This window comes from Fundulus heteroclitus, chromosome 19, assembly GCF_011125445.2.
Source record: "Fundulus heteroclitus isolate FHET01 chromosome 19, MU-UCD_Fhet_4.1, whole genome shotgun sequence".
NCBI lineage: Eukaryota > Metazoa > Chordata > Actinopteri > Cyprinodontiformes > Fundulidae > Fundulus > Fundulus heteroclitus.
Window position 1 is genome coordinate 4,670,214 of NC_046379.1, and position 26,285 is coordinate 4,696,498.

Below are 26,285 nucleotides of genomic sequence, written 5' to 3' on the forward strand. Positions count from 1 at the left end.
GGTTTTGCTTTGGAACGCCTTGCCTCTACCTCCTTATTTCTCACAGATCTGGGAACTGACTCGAGCCGTTTTAAAGATTTTTGTATGACGCAGAAACACGAAAAAAAATCCTTCCAACCGGTGGGATGTAGGAATAACAAGAGGGTGGGAAGAAATAAGCGACCACACAGAGGGGATGATATTTTTGCTGCTGAAACAATGTACAAAAGCAGATACTACATATATAACTGTTATACCTATACGACTATTTTTATCTAGTTTTAGCTGATGTTATATTTATGAAGCATTTTGACCCTGAATGACAAGGCTGAAGTGGTTCTGTTATGTCCTCCCTACAGCCCTGTTCTAGGACCTGCAGGCCTGTCGTCTAAATGTCAACATGTTTGTTTGTCTGATGCATGGTTATATATATTTTTTGCTGTATGTTTATTTACTTAATAAAGATGGGTGTTTGGAAAAAAGGTTGCAGACTTACTGGACAATTATTTGACATCATTGATCCCTTGATCAAGATTTCCATTGCACTACCAAAAAATATCACCTGAACTTTTTTGAATATTGTCATGTAACAACAAACTTAATTAGGATTTTATGTGAACAATGGTAACTTTAAACTCAGGTGGGGGACACTGCAAACATGTGGAAGAAGGTGCTCTGTTCAGATTAAATGCAGATTTTAGTACACATTATGCCCTATATACAGCGATTATGCCCCCATTATGCCCCCAACTGCATTTCCAGAAAGATTTGGTCCACCAGCACAGGTGTCTGATGCAGATGGAAGATTTTAGTTTTTAATTAGGGCAAAATTATTACAGAAAAGTCAAAATCCTAAAATTGAAAATGTTAAGTAGAACACCAAACATTCATCTTTTAATAAGCACTTTTGACATTATCTTTAATTTCATAGTAATATTTATCCAATGACATTTAATTACTCAAATGGTTGCATTAAAATCTGCTTTGAATGCAATTATTAAAATTGGCCAATTACAGCAAGTGTTTTCAAAGAACAACTGACCCAAATACTGTTCTTATATTGCTAGACCTAACAGAGAGTTTATTATTGTTAAAGAGTCACATTAAATTATTCAAAATAATTTGCAAACTGGATTAATACAACGAATGAGCAAAACCCTTTTTAAATTTTGGATCTACAATAATTTACAAATGTATTTCCTACAAAAATCTGACTAATTTAGTTATTTAAAATAATTGTCAAGACTTGATGCAACCTGCTGGGTTTCCTTATAGAGGAAACTTTTTGGCCAATCTCTAAGATTTGATCGAATTTGGCTTTGTAAAGTGCCTTGACATGATGTATATCATGAATTGGCGCTAGATAAATAAAATTGAATTGAACTAAATATTTTGTAGAGCAGGTAAAAAAAAAATTGGGGTTTTAAAAAAAAATTGTGTTCAATTTTTGGCCCTCGAGTTCCTTTGACTTAACAATTTTGGCCCCTGTACTGAAAACTTTGGACACCCCTGACTTAAACAAATGGATGATTAAGATCCTTCTGCAGCACTTTATTGCAGATCGTGCAATCATTCAAATCAGGAGAGCTGAAGCAGAGACACGCCTAAAACATGCAGAACATTTTCTGTATTATCGCTTCAGGACTGGATATAAATGCATGCCACACTTTTTAGATTTTTATTTAAAAACCTAAAAAAAAAATCTAAAACAGTTTTCTTTCCATCCCACAGCATTGAGCTACTTGGTTTGGGTCTTTAATATAAAATCCCTATAAAAGACACTGATTGATCATTGGAAAAACAGAACTTAAAATAAGTCAAATGTTCTTAAAATTAGTGTATTTGTCCTTGATTTGAGCAGGTAAATAAGATTATTTGCCAATGGAATAAGATTTTTGCACTTAATATAGGAACAACTCATCTCCATCGTCTTATTTCAAGTGCAGGATGTCTAATTATCTTATTTTAGGGGTAAAAATACTCATTCCATTGGCAAATAAACTGTTTACCTGCTCAAATCAAGGACAAATACACTAACTTTAAGAACATTTTACTTATTTTTAGATCAGTTTTTGCAGTGTTGTGGTTTCTAATGTGAATACTCCGGCACAGAACTGCACCATCTGTACGGCTTCATTTACCCCGGCTAAACAAGAGCAGCTTTTGTTTGTTAACAAGATTTTATAATGAAGTTTTTCATGGAAAACAACAATATTCAGTGACATAAAGACCTCCCTGAACCAACAGAACATCACAGATTTAGAACTTATGCAATCAGAAAAGGCAGGGCCTTAAAAGAGGGTATTCAGATTTTTATAGTAGACAAGAAAAAATAGCAAATATCTTAAAGTCTTGATCTGGATGATCACAGCGGATGAAAATCGTAATACTCTCTTTTTTATGAATTCATTTTAGCTAATCTGCTTATTTTAGCAAAGTCAACATCATTAATCTTTATTTTACGACATTAATTTACACATTGAAATCTTTTAGGCTTTTGGAAACGGTAAAAAAAAAACTGAGGATCTCTCTGAACTTTGCTGAAGTGGTAAAAGTAAATTCTCTTTCTCCTATTTTCTGTGTTATTAGATGGATATTAGCTGCCCTTATCATTAAGATGTTTGTCACATTTACACCAGCATTATTTTCACTTTTTAAACAGAAACAACAACTTTGCGCTTAGATAACTATTCAGCACAAGATACCAAAACAGCTTATCTTAAGAATATTTTTATCTGCTGGATGCAAGCATCTCTCGCCTGGTTTCTAACCACCAGTATTTTGGAGGAACCTGGCAGAGCTTTGATAGATGATGACCTCATTTTTCAGATCTCTCTCCCCGCTTCTCTAAGCTGCCAGTCTGAAAGAAAATGTCACATTAAACTGTCAGTTGCGTAAAAGCAGAAAATTACAGGTTTGAGTACTGTAGTTAAACTGGCTTGCAGATTTATTTATTTATTATCTTTTATTTTACAAAACCTTGAGAAGTGCAGGGTCTGAATATGGAGCCTAACACTTTATTTCAGATATTTCATAATTTGAACACTAAAGGTTCTTACATCTCAAGCAGTCGTTAGCCACTTAAGCACCGTCTCACCTTAAAGATTATGAAGGAATGGATCAACCACAACGTCAAATATGTTTTAAGACACAAAACATGGACATTTATTATCAAAAATAGAACATTTTGCAATATACAGTAATAATGCACTGCAAAAACGCAACTAAAAATAAGTACAATTTTCTTGAAATTGGTGTGTTTGTCCTTGATTTGAGCGGATAAATAAGATGATCTGCCAATGGAATAAGCATTTTGATCCTTAAAATAATATAATTAGATATACTGGTACTTGAAATAAGATGATGGAGATGAGTTGTTCCTATATGAAGTGCAAAAATCTCATTCCATTGGCAAATCATCTTATTTACCTGCACAAATCAAGGACAAATACACTCATTTCAAAAAAAGTTTACTTATTTTTAGTTTTGTTTTTGCAGTGTGTATTTTTACAGGCATTAATGCACAATAGACTCACTGCACCAGGGAACTAAAAGTAATATTTTCTTGAAATTAGTGTATTTTTCCTTGATTTGAGCAGGTAAATATGACTATTTACCAATGGAATGAGATTTTTGCACTTAAGAATAAGAACAACTTAGCTCCATTATCTTATTTCAAGTGCAGGATATCTAATTATGTTATTTTAGGGGTAAAATAATCTTCTATTGGCAGATAATCTTATTTAGCTGCTCAAATCAAGGGAAAATATGTAAATTTCAAGAAAATTGTATTTCATTTTAGTTCCTTTTTACAGTGAGCATGTTTTTCTACAGGTTATTCTCATTGCACATATTTAATATTAAATCTGTGCATCCTGGGGTTTTTTTCGCAATCAGAGGATTCTCTGCTGCTAAAACATTAAATGCACTTCTTCACACTCGGATCTCAGTGCCAGATCTTGATTTCGCCCGCCCAGTCACAAGTGGCCGCGGTCGCAGGGAGGACGGGATGCTGGGAGACACGCAGGCAGGGCTGGCTGTGAGCCTGGACCGAGTGCAGCACGCGCCCACTTTGGTAGTCGTAGAAGTGGGCCGAGCCTGTGGAGCTCCCCGAGGCCAGTATGGCTCCATCTGGGGAAAAGTCACACTGCACAGCATAGCCCTCCACCTGAAGAAAAATATAGATATGTTGGATTACATCAATGTTTTATATTTAGCATCACTGCCAGGAAAACTCTGGTCCAGGATTTAAACCTCTACAGGGTTAATTTATTTTTTCTCGTTAGTCTAATCAAAATAATATAACAATACTATAATAGAAAAGCATACAGAACGTGTTGGTATTTCAAATATTAACTATCAGAATCTTCAATATATGATTTACAGACTTTCTTTCAACCATTTTCTCAGTATTTGGGTGGAAAAGTTTTTTCTTCCCTTTCTGTTGACCATAAAGTTGAGGAAGATTAAATGGACGCTTTAAATTTGAAGCTTCTTTTCTGTGGTTTGAAACCTTAGTATACAGAAATTTAAAATATATATACAATTTAAAATGCAAGCCTATCTACCTATGCTCTTTCAGGGGTCTCGTCTGTGTGTGTTTTAACGATTACTAATCTGAAACGTGTAAGGCAAGGCAAGTTTATTTATGAAAACAAAAAACAAAAGGAAAGAAAAGCATTTCAGAGGCAAGCACATTGTATCGGAGCAGTATCAGCAGGTCAGATACAGCAAAGGACAAACATGGTGTAGTTTTTGCATACATTTGTTTTCACCTTCCTGAATCAACAGAAAATAAAATCCATCCATTTAGCTTCTGGACGTCTTGTGGGGTACATCTCTAACAGCTTGGCACATAGAGACACCCGGGGAACATCACATTTCAGGCCTTACCGCAGATTCTGGATTTAGGGCCAGCCTTTGAATGCGACGTTTCTACCACACGAATCTGCGTCGATCTAAACCGTTCTTTTGTATCTCTGGCTGCGTTTAGAGTCGTCTTCCTGCTGGAAGCTGAACCTCCTCGGTGTGTCCGAACACATCTTACCGTAAACTGCAACAAGGGCTCTTAAGGCTTTCTTTCAACAATGACTGTCAAGTATTAGCTTGATTTATTCTGGGATTATATTACATCCAGGTAGACTCTGTTTACTTTCTGAAAGCAGTTGCTTGCACTGGACTTTATTTTGTGGAATCGCAGTAAAAGAGGAACAACATAAAATCATACCACATCTAAACCATGTATATTTTGCCTTTAACTTGACAATCAATGTGCTTCTTTGTGTTGCTCCATCACACGTTTTGGGGTTTTAATGTGTGAAATTCTGGAAAAGTCTTAGGGGTGTGAAGACTTTTGCAAGGCACTGTTTGCAGGAAAATGCACTGCTGGTACTACCGACCTTATGTCCATCGAATCGTCGCCTTTTGTTCATCCTGTAGGGCCTCTGGGAGGAGAACAGTGCCATGTAGTTCCCATTGGTTTGGGCAACAAACGACTCCTCCTGTGGGTGAAGAGCCAAACTTGGACACGTGTAACGCTCCTGTTGGCAAAATAAGATAATGTAACAAAACATTTAAAACCGAAAAAAGCCATTTCAGGACAATAAATACCGCATTATGGTTGAATAATGTTCTGACTGTGCATAAAAACGCTCCATTCAGAAACTGACACGCTGTTGAAAAGTGAAAACCGGTTAAATCCAGAGCAAGCACAAAGGTTTTCTGAATAGTTGTCAGTGTAGCGCTACGTTGCTGTCAACACATGGCAGCTTTACAAGCATTGTTTCTAACTTGTTCCAGATCCGGAGGCGCATGCATGAGTCTGTCAGACTTGCTTAAGTTTAGTTTTATTTCCCTCATTCACCAACTACTTACATGGTAGAGCTGGTTGGAGACCTTGGCTGTGGTCTGGTAGTCCCAGGCGATGAGGGTCCGGTCGGCGGAGTCTCGACTAACGCAGTCCGAGCTCGTTATGAAATCCTTCCCACCTCTAAGAAACAGGATGTCCAGGGTCTGCTGGATGGCCGCTTTGTAGGCTTTCACAACCTGCGAATGCAAAACAGGGCGAACACATATGTAAGCATGCCTGTATTTATTTAGAAATGAAACTGAAAGACCTTCAGTTTTAAAGGATTACAGCTGAAATCAGATATTTACATAAAAGCATAAAAGACTCAGAAAATCTTTTTCCTGCACAGCCTGACGTTAAATCAGACAGATTTTCTTGTTTTAGCTCTTTTAGGGTTACCTAAATTATTTCTACTGGCCAGGATAACTACTTTTTTTTTTTTTTTTACTTATTTCATATGACTTGGGTCAAACATATTGGGTTGTTTTGCACAAGCTTCTCACAACGGGTTGCTGGATTCTTCGCCCATTCCTCCAGGCAGAGTCAAGTTTGTAGGCCGACTTGTTTCCAGTTCCAAAAAAAGGTAAAAAACAAAGCAACTGGACTTGTTTTCCGTAGTTGAAGACGTTTCGCTTCCTCTCCAGGAAGCTTTCTCAATTCAAAAAGTCTGGAGTAATGTGGAGTAACAAGCTTTATACTACTGCCAAACAAAGGCCTTGTAATGGCTTAGATAACATGTAAATTCAACAGAAACAGGACCACCCCTTAGTAATGGGCGGTCGTTGAAGTCATTAAGCCAGCAGATTGAACCGAAACTGGTCCACTCTTCTGTAACGGGGTGTTGTTAGGGTTGTTATTGGCTTGGCTTAAAGGAACAATGTTTTGATCACCCGAATGGGGTGAGAATTAAGGTGATGATTGGCTGGAATTAATCCTATAGCTGTGTTGTAAGTTTTTGAGAGTTGGAACCTAAGTCCAACTCTCGTAAGCCCTGATTAGACGTTCGTTTGTCTTATCCACTTCCCAAAAGCCGACTCTGTCAAGTAAATTCACCAAAGGTTGCCTTCTTTGCCTGACTCTCCGCAAACAACAAAATATCACAATTATAACCAAGCATAACTTCCTGAATGTCGACATTTTTATCTGCTTGAGTCCCTTCTTCAATCCTAGAGAGCAGTAGTACCGTAGATCGTCACTAGGAGGCGAGGAACCGTGCTAGCGTAATGTGTAAACGGTCGTTAGAACCAAGCTCGGCTTAGTTAACTGATCCAAGCTCAGTTCGAACTCGGCATGGATCGGTTAAAAAAGGGTAGTGTAAATGGGGCTAGTGTCTCTGGGCAAAGAGACACACTTGCAACTCTCCATGCCTCCGACCCAGAGGCAGTTCTTGCGGTAAGACGAACAGCTCTACAGCAGCCCAATGAAAGGCCATTGGCATCAATAACAGTGTTACCAAGTCTGCTTTTCATAAGCCATTTCTGGCTTGTTTTTTCTTTAAGTCTGGTGTAATTTTGGTCAGTCAGAGGTTGCAGTTTATTGGGCTTGTTTTTGACCGTGAACCCTCTATCCGTATACAGACACACATCTCTCTCCGTCTCTCCAGCTGCTGAGGAGCGAGTGTTTACGAGTGCTATTTTCAAAAGGTCCTGTAGGGGGAGCACTACTCGACCATGACGCTGCCACCTCCTTACTTCACTGTTGGTATGGCGTTCTCAGGATTGCGAGCTTCTTCCATGCTCCACTTTGTTTGTCCGTAGGGCCAAAGCCGTGAATTTTTCCTCATCAGACCACAGAACTTGTCTCTAAAAATTAAGGCCTTTGCTCCTGGGTGCGTTTGCAAATTTTAACTTGTCTCTTCATGTGGCTTTCAGAGCAGTGGCTTCGTCCTTTGCTCAGGGGGCTTTCAGCCAGCTCGTTTCACTGTGGATAATGACTCTCATGCCAGCTTTAGCCAGCATCTTCACAAGGTCTTCCTTCATTTGATTTGGGGTTGATTTGCACATTTCGCACTAAAACATAATCATCTCTGTGACACGGGAACCTGACTCCAACCCGAACCGCGTGTTGGCTGGATATTCCCATTATGTTGAGCGATTAGAAACCATTTTGGTAATGCTTTGTGACCTAAAACGGGAAAGGTTTTCACACAGTGGAAGTAAATATCTGGTTTTCACTCTAGCAGAAGTCAGTTTGATGCTTTTTTTTCTTGAAGAGAGAAAAACATCCAAACCACCTGCACCATTTTCTTGGTTGTAAAACATCCCCAAAGGGTAGAGCTTTCCATGATTTTGAACAAATAAACTATGACTTAGTCCAAGACAACATATGCAGCATTCTCCACTCTCTTATTGCACTGCAAAAACGGAACTAAAAGTAAGTGAAATTTTCTTGAAATCAGTGTATTTTTCCTTTATTAGAGCAGGTAAATAAGACTATTTGCCAATGGAATGAGATTTATGCACTTAAAATAGGAACAATTCATTTCCATCTTATTTCAAGTGCAGGATATCTAATTATCTTATTTTACAGGGAAAAATAATCATTCCATTGACAAAAGGTCTTATTTAGCTCCTCAAATCAAGGAAAAATACACTAATTTCAAGAAATTTTACGTAGTTTTAGTTCCCTTTTTGCAGTGTGGTCTGATATCTGGTGGTGCAGATATGTAGCTAAAGAGAACAAACCCTAATATGTGCCTTTATAGTGCCACACAATGGAGATAATCATTAATTATTCTATATTTATATTATTTCACTTCATAACTGAGCCTGAACTGTAAAGTAACAAAAAACGGTTATGGTAAAAATTAAGAAGTGATAACAGCCTTTTTTTTTTTTTACTCCATTGTATCATACATTAAAGTGTTCTTATTTATGTCTTTCCCAAAGAAATCAAGTTCCCAATCTATAGCAAGATGTTTAACAGATGTTTAAAACTTACAGATTCACATAAGCTGACATTTCTGCGTGTTCCCCCAAATATCAGACAAATAAATGCTCTGAGATGACCTTTTTTTTAAAATCACGGGCTTCATCTCACGCTCTGCAGACCTCTGAGCATGTCAAACGCTAAAGATCCTGGCAGGATGGTCAGAAAAGATAAGCAAGGAAGGCTTGTTTGCCAGGATTGCTTGGGTAAAGTGTTTACATTCAAAGACAAAGAAGGCGGGTTTGCAAGCTTTGATCCCTGAACAAACCAGAACATTTCTGGATTACCTCTGGATCGTTGTCCAAATTGGACCACAGAACAAATCTCAACATTTAAACAAACAAACACACCTTCTCACTTAGAGTACCAATGGATGAGCATACAGTGGTGGAGGAGAGACTTTCTACCCCTAGGTTTCAGCCGCACAGTCTGGGCTTCATGCGTCAGTCACTGAATCCATGAGACCAGTATACCAAGGATTTCTGTAGTCAAATCTGAGGCCATCTGTCTGGCAGCGACTGAATTACTTTGTTTTTGCTACACAACATTTCTGCATTTTGCCATAGTTCTGAGCACATAATAGTGTAATATACACTCATATTCAATACATTTTCATGAATAACAGAAATAAAGGCTTGAAAACATTAGTCTTTGTGTAATGAATGCATACAATGGGCTTCACTTAACTGAGTTACTGAAAAAAATTAACTTTTCAATAATATTCTAAACTACTGAATACTAATTTATATCATGTGTTGTTAAGGCTGCACCACATTTGGAAAACATGCAGCTGTGACGTTGTTGTATAATAGTTTGATACTAATTGGGATTAATCCACATTTTCCAGTTTTTTTTATTGTTTTCCACCCCCACCATTTCCCTACTACGACAAGGTCTATGATCTAAATGTTACTTTTCACCTGTCTATCCAGCTGGCTAAATATATCACTGTCAACTGGGTGTTGCTTAATGTTTATGTTAGGCGTTCGTTTTGGGGAAAAATGTTGTTCATATTAGGGCAGGGCATTTACAACTTGATAAACTTCTTGACAGTCACACTTCCCATGATTTCACAGGTGCTGCAAGTGCACTAGTAATAAAACACAGCTAAAAAATCATCTAAGCTAAATATAACACATTGGAATGAATGTTTAAATATTCCAATGTAAAGTTTCAATATTATAAACCAGGTATTGTCTTCTGACCTAAAAATAAAAGCCACTGTGGCTGCTGCTGCTCCTTGCTGCACAGATTCACCTCCAGGGGGAGCTATTGGCTCTGTTCGCGGCTTAAACATAGAAGAAGACTCCCATAACTTTTTCCCTACCATAGACATAATATAAGAGTAGACGCGTCGTTGGGCGGGTTCTGCCTATGCTGCGATGCGTCAGAGCGTCCGCCATCTTAAATGTGGCAAATCTGCAGTTACTCAGTCACTTAAACAGTATCAGAGGGACTTTAATCTCTGAATATACTTTGTATTTGTAGTAATTTTTTTGTAATATTACAAGTTTATTTTCGCATCCCTTTAGCTTCATTCTCATGAATTTATTCTCCTAAAGAATAAAAATATTTAAAATAATCTAACCTGGCCCTATTACTCCAGGAGTGAAATAATTCTGCAAACTGTGATTATTCTGGAAATGTTCCCCCTTAATTCTCATAGTATGACGTTTTTATCATAACATTATCACTTTTGTGTTTGTTTGTTTATTTTTACTTTATTGACTGATTGACTGATAATTGACTGAGCTATTTCTACAGAAAAACTTTCAGCCATTGTAGTAGTGGTCAGTTTTATGCGCCAGGGTTCCCGTTTTACGTCATAAAGGAGCGCAACAGAATAAAAAAAAAAAAACGTGATTTATGACCATATATCTCAGCAACCGTTTATTTATCTGTATACTTTTTTTATCAAAACAGTTTTGTCAATGTTATCTTTCCATTCAGTTTGTCTTAAACCATTCATGTCACTGGCACTTTGAGATGTCAGCTGAATAGCTCCCATTCAGCCGGGCTGCTTGGCGAAGCAGAATCAGCTTCTCAACCAAAACTCACTGATGTTCTCTGAGGGCAAGGTTGTGATGACAGAAAAGCGGAGGCCATCACACAAAAAATGGTAACATCATAGAAAAAGGCATGATGCTAAAAGCACGGTTCATGGTGGTATATTTCGTGGATATTGTTAGTGTTTCTTGTATTTTATTCTAATCAACTTCTTTTTTTCTATTCAGTAACCTAATAGGTTCCTATTTTGTTATAATTTATTTACTGTCCCAATTTAATAATGTGTGAGAAAACAGTTTTTGTTTATTTAGTCAGTATTTAATACAGTGTTAAAATATAATAATGTTCCTCTTGTAAAACAAAATTAACCCTTCATGTTAAGGAAAGACTCAAGAGAAAACAAGGGTTTTTAAGAAAATCACTGCGTATCAATTAATCGTTAGAAATATACATAAACCTAGATCATGTATATTTCTCTGAATCAAGATTTATTTGCATCACTAAATGGATTTCACTTCATTAAATAATTATATGGAGGGAGAAAAAGTAACTAAAAGGAATATATAATCAAGATTGCATCTTATTTTCTTATTGATTAAAAAATGTCTATGTCCTAATAATTTATTTAAGAAACACAGACAACACAGAAAAACGGCTATATCAACAACTCTGCTCTACTGCTACTGGGGGAAAAGGGGAAAGTTTTCTGTATAACAAATTAAATAATAATTTCTGACCTGATGAAAGGTTTAGGTTTAACAAAGTTAGAATGGTGTAGCAAAATGTGTGATACAACCAAAAGCATTTATCACAACTGAATCTCAACAAATAGATTAAGCTGTGCCTCTGGAGATTTAGCTCTGTCCTATCTTTCTGGAAAGGAGTCGTCACGAGGTGCAAACCGACCAATCAGGAGCTGGCTTTACGTCAGTGTTGCATTTCCTTCACTGGCGTCCCGTGTCTTTTAGAATTACTTCTTAAATTTTACATTTTTAAATGGTCTGTGCTCCTGCATACAGTAGTTATCATCCTTGCAGGGCTCTGAGACCAGAAGATCAAATTCTCCTGATGGTTCCAAGGACTCTACTTGTGACAAGAGGGGGAAAAAACTTTTCAGCTCCAGCTGCTAAACTCTGGGTCAGTGTCCCTGTTTCTGTGAGGTCCACCAGATGTCTTACTGTTTTTAAATCGCTTTTAAAAACTCATCTTTTTACACTTTTTACACTTAACTCCAGGGAGCACGACCAGCAGGCCGGCCTTTTGCCTCTTGTTTTTGTTTTAATTGTTTTTCATTGTGTTGTCATTTCTTATAGCTTTTATTGTCATTTTATGATTTCATCTTGTAGTGCAGCACTTTGGTTTCATATGGCATGTTAAAGTGTTTTCCAAAGTTTTGATTGATTGATTGATTGATTGATTGATTGGTTGGTTGGTTGGTTGGTTGGTTGGTTGGTTGATTGATTGATTGATTGATTGATTGATTGATTGATTGATTGATTGATTGACAAATTAGCAACAGTAAATGTTTTTATTTTATTTCATGTAAATTAGAGAGACTTTTTTTTTTTAGGCATCACTTTAAAACATTGACATATTTAATTCTGACTGTCACGCTGACTCAGCATATAATCAGTATGTTAAGAACAAATTAAAACGAAATTGGTTAAACAACAACGCTGATTAATCCCCATGTCGGAAATAAGTGATGTGAAACGGAAAAACAACAGCTAGGCCCCATTTCTTACTGTGGAATAATACTTCATCCCTTTGATTTCTAAGATCTAACCTCAGTGAGGGTCCGGTCGAGTTAAAGCAACAGAGCGGAGAGCGAGCAGCTGCTCTCTGCGCCCTACCTGTCACTTCACCTGCACCGGTCTCCTCCACAGCTTTTAACTTTTGGTCCTGTCAGTAAGGCTTAACATAACACAGGAGGGCCTCCTGAGTCCATCTGACTTCAGACTAAAGGTTGACTGCTTAAGCCTTTGCCTGGACAGGACCTTATCTGTTGGGGTGGTTTTACTGCACAGAAAAACAGCTCAAGCCTGAAACTGAGCCGTACCTTGGGCACTAGAGCTTTAACGGCCTATTTTCGGAGAGGTCTGCTCTACGCTCCGTTTGCAGCTCATATTGACACCCACTGGCAGAGGCATTTCCGCCGCGTTAAACCTAAATCCCTGCTAGGAGCCGACTCGGGTCGCTGGGGGAAGAAATTACATGCAAACATTTAGAAGTGAACAGGATTATCATATAAAACACCCCATTAGCTTGAATGGCGATGTCAGGTTGCAGCTTTACAGGAACTTAGGAAAATTAAAGTTTGCTTTCAACAATTAGTCGTACGACTTGCCCTTTGCATGTAGCAGAATCGTGCACCCAAGTCTGGGATAGATCTCCGTGAAAAATGAAATGTCGTTTGATCTGGTGAAGAAGGTAAAGCAGTATGCAGCTGTACATAAAATGCATGTGTGAAAACGAAAAATTAGCAAAAATGAGGCCGTCTCGCAAAAGTATTTATACCTTTTGGACTTTTTTCCTATTTTGTTAGGTTAGAAGCACAAATTTCACTCCATTTTGGTATCCATTGCTTTTTCATCAATGTGAAAAAGCAATGATAAACGATTTTCACATTTTATTATGAATAAAACCTAACGATTTCGGCATGCATTTTTTAGTTCAGCCCTCTTTACCCTGAGAACAGTAAATAAAGTTGAGGGACCACTCCACCTAAACTGACGGGACAGAGATTATTAACAATTAATTAAATTTATTAAATTATTAATCAGAGAAGCAGCCCAATGGACCGCGGTAGGTCTGGAGGAGCTGCAGAAATCCACAGCTCAGGTGGGAGAATCTTGATTGGACAACTGTCCGCAGTGCACGCCACACATGTGGTCTTTATGGAGGAGTGACAGGAAGAAATGTGAAAAAGTTGAATGGTTGTGAACACTTTTGCTAGAAAATGTTAATCTGAGGATGATACAGGTAAAAGGCGTCACCTTGCAGCAGCGGGAGTCCCAGGCCTTGACCACTGAGCTGTAACCTCCACACAGGAAGACATCTGGGCTGTTTGGGTGCAGGACCGCACACATCACCTTAAACTGGTTATCCACTTTCACTGTCTGCTGCCCTGCAGACAACACCAAACGATTGCACCAAAAAAAAAACAAAAAAAAACCTTTACAGCTTTTTAGAATAAGCAATCCTTTAACTTAATAATTATAAATAAGTGTATAAACATCAGATATACATGTACACATTACTACAAAATATAAAAGCAATAAGTGACATAATAGACTTTCCATTTATGTCACAGTTTATTGACCCTGAGATATTATGATGTATAGGTAGAAAATGCTCTCAATTGGTGGAGTTGTGAAGAATTAATGTGAATTATTTAATAACACTGTAACGCTGTCCTATGAAAAAGTTTGACTTAAAGCAGCAATAAGTGAATTTGAAGTCAAATGTTACAGTCTTGTTAGACTTGTGTCGCTATGTTGGTTCGATTCAATGTGATGCTACAATTGTGACATGTGGGTTAATTGTTGGAGGTTGACCAGCAACGGGCCAGGCGTCACTGTTATGTGAGGCGAGTTAACTAACAAAGTTAGCATTATTTAATACAGACTGGCAGGTTTAAACAGGTGCTTAGATTTTGGAGGGAGAGAACGGTGTGACTTTCCAGACATCTGGTTTTGGTGCTCAACAGCGCACCTAGTGGTGAGGTTTCGCTAGTTGCTCCTTTAAATGTTTCTGGGTGAGATATAAATGACATATGTTATAAGTTGCAGATTTAAAAACAAGTGGTTACGTTGAGTGCTGATAATGTGTTATTTCATTAACTGGCGCTTAAAACATGTTGCATCATCAAGGCTGAAGGAGTAAAGATTAGATTAGATTCAATTTTATTGTCATTACACAGGTACAGGTACAAGGTAACTAAATGCAGTTTAGGTCTAATCAGAAGTGCAATAGCAGGTGGATATTACTGTGAATAGAGTTTTACAGATATGTACAGTAGCATAATATACAGATGATTATTATAACAGAGTTTACATGTACTATGAATATATGTACAGGTGGCTATTACTATAGGCAGAATTGTGAGCATGATATACAGGTAGCTATTACTATAAAATGAATAATTAGAGTTTGGACAGAAGCTATTTAAATTAAAGTGCAGTGGAAGGTAATTGCATATTATAGTTAAAGTACGGTATTGCAAATGTATATGTAAACAATTGTGAATAAACAGTCAGCAGTGCAAATCAATATTCAGTCAAGGTGAGTAGTGCAAGATGCATGTAAACAGCTGTTACAATAGTAACAGTCAGGAGTGCAGGTGAACATTACAGTCTTGTGAATAACAGAATAACAAAATGGAGGTAGAGTGATAAAGCTGGGGTTGCATGGTATCCTGGTTCGCCATGTGTGCAGGCCAGGCCCAGAGTGGGTCATCGGGAGAACCGGGACAATTCCCGGTGGGCCGGGGCTGCTGTTCAGTCATGACACTGTAGAGAGGATCACGTATGCTACGCTACACCGCTATCCATAGGCTGCCTCCGCCTCCAATGGCAGCAAGTTTTTTTTTTTTGACGCACCCTGACGTAGCACATCAGTGCACTCGGTCAATGGCGTTTTTAAGATGAAGAGTAAAAAAACAAGGGCTGCACGGAGAAAGCACTGCACTGGCACTGCTAAATCTGCAAAAATTGGCAGCTTTTTCAATAAAATGAGCGTTTTGAAACGTCAAATGAGGAGGATGAAATGGAAAGATGTTGAACTTTGCCTGCAAACCACCGTAGAAGGTAATTATCAAGTAATTGAATGTTTTTTATGTTGTGGCGCATAATGTAATGTTATATAGTTTAAATAAAAGTATGATGCAACGCCACATAACTGGGTATTTTTGTCTTGTAGCCCCTCAGGGTCAGAAGCATACAGCACCAGAATTAATAATTAAGAATATATTAGAATTACTATAATAAAGAGTATGGAGCTGTTCTGTAGGAATAGTGACCCAACATGTTAGATGATTCATCTCTACCTTCAAGAAACTGTCCTGAATTGATCAGATTTCTTTGTAAAAAGGGGTGATTTTGTTTGTGCTGAGAATTATGACTATTTCTAAATGTGATTAAGAGTCAGAAGCAGAGCCAGTAGTGATGAGGGGATTTTATGGAAGAAACACGTGAGCTGTTGTAACAGTCTGTGAACAAATAAGCATTAGTTCTAATATACCAGCTTTCTATACACAAACAATGTGAGTGACCCGTTATATATTTTTTATTATGAAAAAGTAAGACAGTAAATACACAAAGCCAACAAGTGAAAGGGAACAGGATGAAATATGAAATAAATCTGCATATTCTTTTAATAATAATAATAGGTCGTTAGCTTAAGTTAGCCGGAATGAGGCCTGAAACTCCCAAGGCTGAAAATGAGGTGCTGGCATGTGGAAAAATGTGTTTTACATGGTCTAAACATTGGGAAATTGTGCAACATGACCCTCACGTCTTGGAAGTTGTCGTGGAGTTGAAATTGTTCTGAAGAGAGATGATTTGAATTGGGATCAAAAGTGCTGGAGTTCTGCTGATTCAGGATGAGGGTTGTTTCTTTTACTCTGAGCTAAAAAAAGCTAAAACTCTCTTTCTCTCCTGCTTTAAGGTTCAGCATTCACCTTCAGAAACATTTTGGACCATTTTTTTATTTCTGTATCAGTAAATCAATCCAAAATATATAGATGTTGTTTTTGAGAGTAACCGGGAGGGCCGACTGTGAAGCCCATTGGTCGTGTTTAACCAATCAGGGAGCGCACATTGACGGACGTTGTGGTCATAAAGACAGCATCTGTGCTCTGATAGGCTGTGGCATGTTAACGAAGCTCAGCTGGTAAGTTGATACTAGCTAAAATAACCCATGTACCTTTATGCCACCACCACAGCTCGTAAACTGTTGTTGAATGGCAGGGTGCCATATTCTGAAGGCAACATTTTAATGTGGCTGCTAATATCGAGATTCCTTAGATTATTTGAGCTACATTTTTTGGAGTATTCTCTGTAAACCAGGGCGGTGGTTGGGTGTGAAAATCCCAGATCATTATTTTCTGAAATACTCAGAGCAGCCTGTCTGGCACCAACTGCGTTGGCACGTTCAAAGTCACTTTCTCTCCTTTGCTCCCCTGACGCATGCTTTTAACTACAGCCAGTCAACTAGATGCCTAAATGTGCTGCTTTCATACCACGTATAGATTGGCTGAGTTTCTGTAGCAAATAAATTTAACAGGTGCATCTTAATAAATTAAAAAGCTTGTTGTTTTGCATCAAAGGGTTGTGCAAGTCCTTTTCTTTTTTTGCTTGCAAATTTTACTGTAAGTAAATAATAATACCTCAGTGTTCAGCAGGTAGCCTGAATTAATTTTTTTATTAGTTATCTTTGTGAAGGACTCGTTAGACCTCTGTGAACTTGTTAAAGTGAACATTTATACATTTATCATTACAGACAATTAGGGCTGGGCAATATTGCTTAAAAATAAAATCTCCAATGTTATTATGCCAAATCAGATTCATTGATTTTTTTCCCCTCCTTTTTCTTTTTTTTTTTTTAAATTGCTTTGATTTGAAGCATTTCGTCTGGGACTTGACCTGAATTCATTATTTTTTTATTTTTTTGACCTGAATTCAAAGTGCAACTAAATACAAGCTGTGAAAGATGCTTGTAAAACAAGATGGCGGCCCTGCCGTTATAAACTACGAACTTAATTTACAACTTTACAAAAAGTTTGCTGCTAGTGGTTTTATTACACAATGAGCTCAGAACAGGCTTCACTTCACTTGTGCAACTTTTGAAAGTGCCTCTTCTTATGGGAAAAATAGTTTCTTCTTTACAATATTTTGACAATATATTTTCCTAAACATCATATTCAGCATTGCATGCTAGTCTCTTCCTAGAAGCCCAATGAGTGCATTGGCAAAAATACAACGATGAAAAACATTCATCTTAAAAAATTGTACATTCAAATTAATCAATAAAATCGATTTATTGTCCTTACTGTCAACAGATTCCAAACGTGTCTCACTGATTAAAGATACAGTCAATCTAATGATTAGTTGTAAAACCAGTAAAATAAAAGTTTGCTTTAGTCCAAATTTAAAAAAAGATTTAATCTAATAATTCAGCTGCTACTATATAAAACTAAATCTCATAGAGGACGATAAAAGGTTTAAAGCAGAAAGTAAATGATGCTTCAGTCACCAGCCTATAAAATGGCGATGAAATTGATGATGTTGGGATGTTGGGGAAGAAAAACATGTAAAAGAAATCCTGTTTTGGCTTCAGGCTCTTTTATCTATCTTGATTGAAAAATGTCACACATAAAATTAAAACAAGAGCACAGATGAGTTCAAGTATAATTAGTTCTGACAAGGTGGGACCAAAAACGAGCTTTCTGAGAAAGCACGAGGCCAGAGTATGAGCCACCAACTCAAAAGGTTGCTCAGGGCTCTGTGGCTCCTCATTAATTCATCTAAGAAACAACAAAGACTCACACAAAAAGCCTCTGAAGCTGTTAGGCCTCAACAAAAACACACTTTATTATGCTATTTTCCTCTCTCACTTCATGGTGAACTAGTTTGGTCCAAAATTGGACTGAGCGGATCCGAACCAGCGTTTTTAACAGGCTCTTTCATCAGCTCCACACTTCATGCTTAATTGGCTTACCCGCAGCAAAGATCTCTAACGAAGATTTCAAGCTCATGTTTGGAAAGACAACGAGATCTCAGCCTTTACCTCGTAAGAAAATGGGGCATCCTCATGTTTTAATTAAGCAATATTAATTAGCTGTCTCAGGATGACAGATAAGCAAAGACGGGGGTGATCTGTCCTAAGTCTATACGTAGAGCCCACATTCACCTATGGTGTGACTGGGAGAGCAGGGATGAGAGGCCCTCAGGGCACAGGGCCACATGGATGAAACACTCAGTAGCGTTTCCATCCAATTCTCATGCAACTTTTGAGCAAACTTTTAAAATATTGCAAAAAAGAAAATGTACATCAGCCGTGTTTCCATCTACTGACTTATAGCGAATTAACCGGTAGACGCACAGTGTAATGTCTACATACGCTGACGTTGGCTGTAACAAACAGGAAGTTTGTTGTTGCTAACGAGCACGCACTACAGATCAGTAATGGAGCGAGGCTTTAACGAATGTACTGATTTTATTATATTGTTCACGGATGAGACTTAGAAATGCTCGCGTCTCTTCGTCGGTCCACGCGTACCTGTTGTTGCTTCCAGTCTTGCAGAATATTCAGGAAGACAATCAGTCATGTGAGGTAAACGTTGGCTACGTGAGAACTGATTGGACAAATGTGTTTCCATCTCCTCTTTAGTGCATTTGCTGGCCTTCGGAAAAGTGAAAAACCATCTCAATCGAGTGTAAAACATTTTTTGCAACATTTTTTCATCAACCCCTTCTAATGCGACACTTCAAAATGCGCATTATAATTGTGACTACATGGACTTGACTATTGTGGCTCTCCAGAATCCACCAAAACATTCTGCAAACCACCTATAGTGGATATCGGGGCAGTAACAATTTTAAAACATCACAACATTTATTGTCAAGACTACTATCTGATGAAGTCCTAACCTAAGATGCCTGAACTACTCTTAAATCATTTGTCTGGCAGCAATTTGGGTTTTCAGTGGAACCGATAAATGGCAACAAGTACAGACAACACATGAACAATAAAGAGTGTTAGCACTGTGCTAATGCTAGCACAATGCTAACACCCCTTTAGAAGCACCATAGCAGCGTGCTTACATCAGCAGCACCTGTATAGATGATACCAAAAGGACAGACAATGCTAAAAAAATGCTTTTGCACCTCATCTTTGATGTTCATGTGCTGCAGCAACAACAACATACATCAGCGTTTTTATTGCAACTGGCATGAGGCCATTTTCTGTTGTGGAAAATCAGGGATTGAGGAGCCCTTTTTTTACACATCAGAACCAAAGTAGCGCAGTCTGCACCGTGTGCATTTTTCTCCCCCAATGAACCCTAATCTCTACCAGGAGTGCAGAGCTCAAGTTGTTCTCAAAGCATCGCTAATATGATGGATTTAAAAAAAAAGTTTTAAAAACTCCTTACATGGCTTTGCAAAAGGTTACATAAATCCTGACCTTTTTTCACATTTTGACACATTACAGCCGCACATTTCCACGAACCTCTTTAGTTTATTAAGATTGCGTTTGGATACAACACGCAATATTTAAGAAGTGGATGAAAAAGTGAAATTCTTTTCAACTGAAAGGAAATGCTTGCCTCTGTGACCAACCACTCCTTAAATGCACAAATCAACGTAGAAATTACCTTCAGCTGAAATTCTTCCACTGAAGCTGTGGATCTCTACAGCTCCTCCAGAGTTACCCACTCAGCTGCTTTTGTTGATTGATGATCTCCATCAGTTTAGGTACACAGCCGTGTTTTGGTAGGCTCAGATTTGTGCAATACTCTTTTCCTTTTCAGATAATGGATTGAAAACCCCCACAGCTTCCTCCCTGACCTGTCTGATGTGCTCCTTGGTCTTCATGGTTCTATTCTTTCACTAATGCTCTGATGCATTTACAGATTGCTATTCTGTACTATAGCAATTATTGTTATGATTGCTATCATACAGAAACCTGAAGTAAATTTTCTTTTTATCTCATCCAAAAACTACATATGTATTCATAAACTCACACTTTAACTTGTTTTGTGGGCAGTTTTTTTTTTTATTACACCCACTTTAACAAATCACCTTTTCCAACTATAGTCATTAAAATGTTTGACAATGATCCGAAAACTAAAACCCAGATTCTTTAAACTACTCTGTTATTTTGTTTTTGGTTCATTTTGGCGTTCCTGGTTATAATATTCTCCAAATTACAAATGGACACAAGGACAACTGCAAAGGTGAGTGTGGAAAATCATTTTGTCAACGTGGCCTTTGGCTTTGGTAGGCTACATTTACATGAGGGCCAGATTGTGTCCTACAAGACTGATGGCATTCATTAAAGAGCCTCCCCTCCACTGTAAGGGGGTTGCTCTCCTTGTTAGTGTCTAGAGGTTCTTCAACAGCGCAAAGAGCACCACAATCAAATTCACCCTGATTGCAGTCTGGCTAGTGTAAAAGTCAACTTAAAAAGCATCTTGGTACTTCATCAATTGTTAATGTAATGGGGCTCAAAAGGGGCACGTGATTTTGCGGGATTACGGGATGCGGTCGCCATTTTCCAGTGCAACAGCTTTTTTTTTGACATTGCTAATTCGGATGCCTTGCTGTGAGAGATAGAGACGAAAAGTGCTTGAAAAATGGACCATACCAAAGAGATAAACCATGGACTGTACCGAGACAAGCTAGACCTCGTTCTGAAGGTTTGTTATCGCAAAAGAATAGCTAGGATCCATGGGATTGCATCATAAGAGCATGATAAATGGACATGACCAGCCGGCGCTACGCATTAGCATTCTTAGAAGCTGAGCTTGCTTTCTATCTCATCAATGGAGTTAATTTTTATGCCAGCAAATAAATCAGAAATGTTCACGGATAAAGCAGCTTTAGGCGGGTCCACAATCTCCGAAGAGAAAAGTTGTAATTTCAGAGGTACGTAAACAACACACCATCACCTTACCGCCTTACCGGGCTTTTCCTTTAAATGGGAGCAATTGATTTTTCTCATTAAGCAATACATTAAATCATCTTGTATTTAGTGAGATTAACTTTTAATACATATAAAATCAGATTAATAATCTAAAATATTTGAGTGTGACAAACGGGGGAAATCCCCCCTTCCTCTAGAGTTATGTAGTAGAATCAGAATTAGGCCAAAGGCCCTTTTATTTAGGTTTCCGTGAAAATGATAAACTCTTAATGCTTGGATTTTAATCTGTTACACAGCTGGATTTGAATTTTTATTTCTTATTTATAAACGTCTAAACGTTTTCTTTTTTATTTAGTGGATGGTGTTAGTTTTTCACTTTGGGTTGAGGTTTCATGCTGTTTATGTTAATTAATCACTATTGAGGAGATCTTGATTTTAGTTTTTCAATTAACCTAAAAATTATGTTTCTGGAGACGGTGGGAGGAAGCCGGAGCACCCAGAGAGAACCCATGCATGTACAGGGAGAACAAGCAAATGCCACACAGAAAGACCCCGGGCTGGGATCCAAACCCACAACCTCTTTGTTGCAAGGTAACTGTGCTACCAAGGGTACCACTGTGCAGCCCTGTTTCAGTATTAGTTTTCTCAAATTTTTTTATTTTAAATGAAGCGTTGGACTTTTTTGAATTGATCACTCAGTGAAGAGGAAAATAATTACTCCTTAGACTTAATTAATTTTGAAGTATATTATTTTTAATAGAACATGAGACAGACAGATTTTTTATTTTTTTTTACTTAAGTAGAAGCAGTGGAGAAGCGTTTCATAATTATGCCTTTTATCCTGGGCTATAATTATGTCATGATCCTGTTTCTCTTCTCTGTTCAAACTGGGAAAGACAAGAAAACTTGAAATTCAAGCATGGTAGATGTGTGGTGGTCGTCAAAAGTCAGGAGACAGCTACCGCAAAACACCTAATTAAACGTTCCCATATCTCCCGCCAGAGCGATAATTAAATAGAAAACTACAGCAATAACCAAGTCTCCATAACAACCGTTTAATTTAAGGCTTTTCTGTGAGGCCTTTATAAGGTGTCTTAGCTCTTTGTTGATTTAAATAATCTAGAAACAGTGCTTTTTTTAAAAACGTACCAGTTTATAATGAGAGGTCTAACCCACACACTGCAAAAATGAAACTAAAAATAAGTTGAATTTTCTTAAAATTAGTGTATTTGTCCTTGATTTAAGCATGCAAATAAGATGATTTGCCAATGGTATAAGATTTTTGCACTTAAAATAGGAACAACTCATCTCCATCATCTTACTTCAAGTGCAATATATCTATTTATCTTATTTTAGGGGTCAAAATACTCATTCCATTGGCAGATAATCTTATTTACCTGCTCAAATCAAGGACAAATACACTAAATTCAAGAAAATCTGACTTATTTTTAGTTCCGTATTTGCAGTGCAGTTAGGTTGGTCTGTATCTGAGATATTCAGAGGGAGATTAGGGATGTAGCTCATCCTGCCTCTTGAGTTTTGCATGATTATGATCGAGTTTAAAGTGCCAGCGACTTCATTTCTGCTCTTTCACATTAAACTGCGCCACAGTCATGAAGCAACTGGGCTGCGTTCCCAACTCCCACATTAATATGCAACCAAATTGACTTTTCTTCATCTCGGGCTGCCATAGGAACGCGGCCTTGTTGTCCTTCCCTGCCAGCACTCGCATGCAGGATTCTCGACCTTGGAAACTATACAGTTTTAATTAATTTCAATTATAAATAAAGAATAGTAGTGGGAGGAATAGCATTAAAATGTATGAAAGAAATTAAAAAAAACCTCTCAGAGGACTAAGTATGAGAGGTTTTTGGAAGTGTGACATTTGATTAGATGTTCCTTTTCAAGCCTCTTTGACAGTGGCAATCAGATAAGCATTTGTTTGTTTATGGTTGTGGTTAGAAACGTTCCAGTATAAGGTCATGGTAGCTGCCCCCGTGGTGATGTATCCATTATTGATTCCCTTCCTGGAGCTGCCTGCGTGTTTAATGGGCTGTCCAAGCTATTATCCGTAGGCTTTATTGACGGTATCGACAGACGCTCTGAGAGAGGAAGTGCAAATGCTAGCAAGCCATGTGCTGACCCTAGAGAGGCGGATACCACATGATCTGCATCTCTTTATCTTTATTTCTTTCACCGTGTCTTTATTTCTTTTAGTGTGGGCCACTTGCTTCACACTCAATGCATTCCTGCTTTTTATTCATAATAGAAAATACATATAAAAGTTGACAGAACAAAGTCTTTAGAAAATATTTCTGTCTGCATTCAAGGTGTTCAGCTCAGTAAAAACTTTGCAGCAGCTCTTAAAAAGGTTTTATCACATCTTGACTGATGCATCTAGCACAAATTACCGATCCTTCTTAAATGCCACTACCTTGAAATTCTGGTTCTGATCACACAATTCGGGCCTGCAAACACAGCGAGGTACCACATTTGGATGGAAGTGGACCGTATTCTTGGCAGACACAAATATTAATGTCTTTAGATCCCTTTATATCCCAATTTAGATTCTGATATTATTCAAGGTCGATACTTTTCCGGCACAAAATTGAATTTTTTTCCAGTCAACACACAAAGCCAAATTAGTGCTGTCATGCTACAACAATTTCAAACTCGATACCGATACTAAGTGGAAATACTGTATTTTCGGACTATAATTCGCAGTTTTTTTCATAGTTTGGCCTGGGGTGCGACTTATATTCTGGAGCGACTTATGTGTGAAATTATTACATTTTTACCGGTATATCATTACACCTGTTATTTTCACACCAAACCGCAAGAGGGCGCTCTAGGCCTGTGTTGAAGCGGAAGTGCCGCAGCTTCTACCTCCGGAGTTATTTGAAAGTGACACCGAGGATGAAGATTTCACTGGATTTTAGTTATTTGGAGTGACACGGGCGCTTTGGTTAACTTCTTCACTTGTTATTTATGCTATAGTTATCTGAATAGCTTTTAATATGTTATGTTAACATACCAGGCACGTTCTCAGTTGTCATGTAGCGTAAGCTAACCGTACAATTATTCAGCCTGTTGTTGCCTCCGTTCTATTTTTATTTAAAATTGCCTTTCAAGATGACATGTCTGTTCTTGATGTTGTATATTATCAAATAAAATTCCCCCAAAAATGCAACTTATACTCCAGTGCGACTTATATATGTTTTTTCCTTCTTTATTATGCATTTTATAGCTGGTGCGACTTGTACTCCGGAGCGACTTATAGTCCGGAAAATACGGTACTCGATATCTGATACCATTTTCGATCCACTGCAAAAAAATTTGAAGGTGCAGGGTTAATTTTTAGCAAAGAGCAAAGTTGTAATAAATACCAACAAGACAAAATTCAACTTTGACTTTCTTAATTAGGGCAAAACCATTGAGCAAGGGACAAGTTAGCCTTAAATTAAAAGAAATACACAATTGTTTGGCAAAACAGTAGACCACATACAAACACCAAATACACTATTTTCTTCTTGCATTGCTCATAGTAGTTGACAATGATTGGCATATCAGACCGTGGTGGCCTCTGGTCTGAATTTATTCCCAGATGCAAGCTACAATTCTCAAAACAAATTGAATGCAGATTAACATCGATGTCACAGCCACGAGTTAGCATCTAAACTACATGTACAATAGTGTGAAAATTGCATTTAGAGCTTGTATGGTCATGAGTTTTGATCTTATGCACATAAAGTACTGTACAACCTCTATTTGTGAACATACTCTAGTCTTATACAATATAATTAGGTTGTAATGATTGTCAAAGTTAACAGCACCACAATTAACTAGTTTACAGCTCTGGTGATTCCATTTGTAGATCAAAGCACCGACTTCCAAGACAAATTAAACACACCAAAATTCATAAGAAAAAGAAGAATAAGCCAGATTGTCAAATTAAAATTGCAGTGTTCTGAGTTTGGCATAAAATCTATATTTTATGCATGCTTAATCTATTTTCTTTTTACTGTCCACCGTGGAACTATCCAGGACTTCCAAACGACCAGAGGAGGCCCAGGTCCAGATTAGAGCATCGTCTGTTTCAGAAAGCCCAAAGCAGTGATTGGGACTCCATCCAAACTCCGGTCTGTGGTGTTTACCGCTCGTTCTATAACTAACAGTTTTACTTTTCTTTAAGTTAAACTATGAAACTACAGAGAGCCCTTTTATCATCTTCAATTCAATGAAAGATTATTCCAAAAAAGTAAAAAAAAAAAACTGGACTTTTGTTTTTTTACTTTTTTGGAATGACCATGACCTGGATGATGACTGAGAATCTTCACCAGCAATGAAAGATCAGTTTCATGGAAACTGTCCTTTCCGTTCTGCAGTAAGCGTTTCCACGGCCTGCCTTGTGAAACAGCATTTTGTTTACTGCCCTTCATGGCAAACAACAATGGAACAAAAAAATTGCAGAAAAGCTCCCTATGCATAACTTCTCTCTCCCAGTCTCAAATCACAGGCAGACTGGTTCTGCACCAGAACAGCCCTGTATTCAGCACCATCCGTCTTTCCCTCGACTCAGACCACTTTACCAGTCTCTGTTCATGAAAAACGTCCCCGCAGCATGATGCTGCCACCACCGTGTTTCACTCCGGGGATGCTGATCTTGGGCTGATGGGAGGTGCTGCGTCTGCACCAGACATAGTCTTTTCCCCAGGTAGCAGAAACGTTTTAACTTCGCTCTCTTCTGACCAGAGCACCTTCCTCCAAACATTTGGGCAGTCGCCTACGTGCCTTTTGGCAAACTCCAAACATGCATTCTTATTTTTAGCATTAAGTAATGGCTGTTTTCTGGCCACTCTTACATAAAGCGCAGCTC

General features: G+C 38.0%; 1 protein-coding gene across 1 annotated transcript in view; it reads right to left on the reverse strand.

The window, feature by feature from the left end:
- Window positions 1-3,684: 3,684 nt before the first annotated feature.
- wdr25 (WD repeat domain 25) overlaps window positions 3,685-26,285 on the reverse strand; it is a 37,658-nt gene continuing 15,057 nt past the window's right edge. The window contains exons 4-7 of the mRNA XM_012851949.3: window positions 13,759-13,889; window positions 5,854-6,024; window positions 5,379-5,519; window positions 3,685-4,147 (exon numbers count right to left, since the gene is read on the reverse strand). Of these exons, the coding sequence (XP_012707403.2) occupies window positions 3,926-4,147; window positions 5,379-5,519; window positions 5,854-6,024; window positions 13,759-13,889 (665 nt within the window). The 3' untranslated portion in view covers window positions 3,685-3,925. The remainder of the gene's footprint in view (window positions 4,148-5,378; window positions 5,520-5,853; window positions 6,025-13,758; window positions 13,890-26,285) is intronic.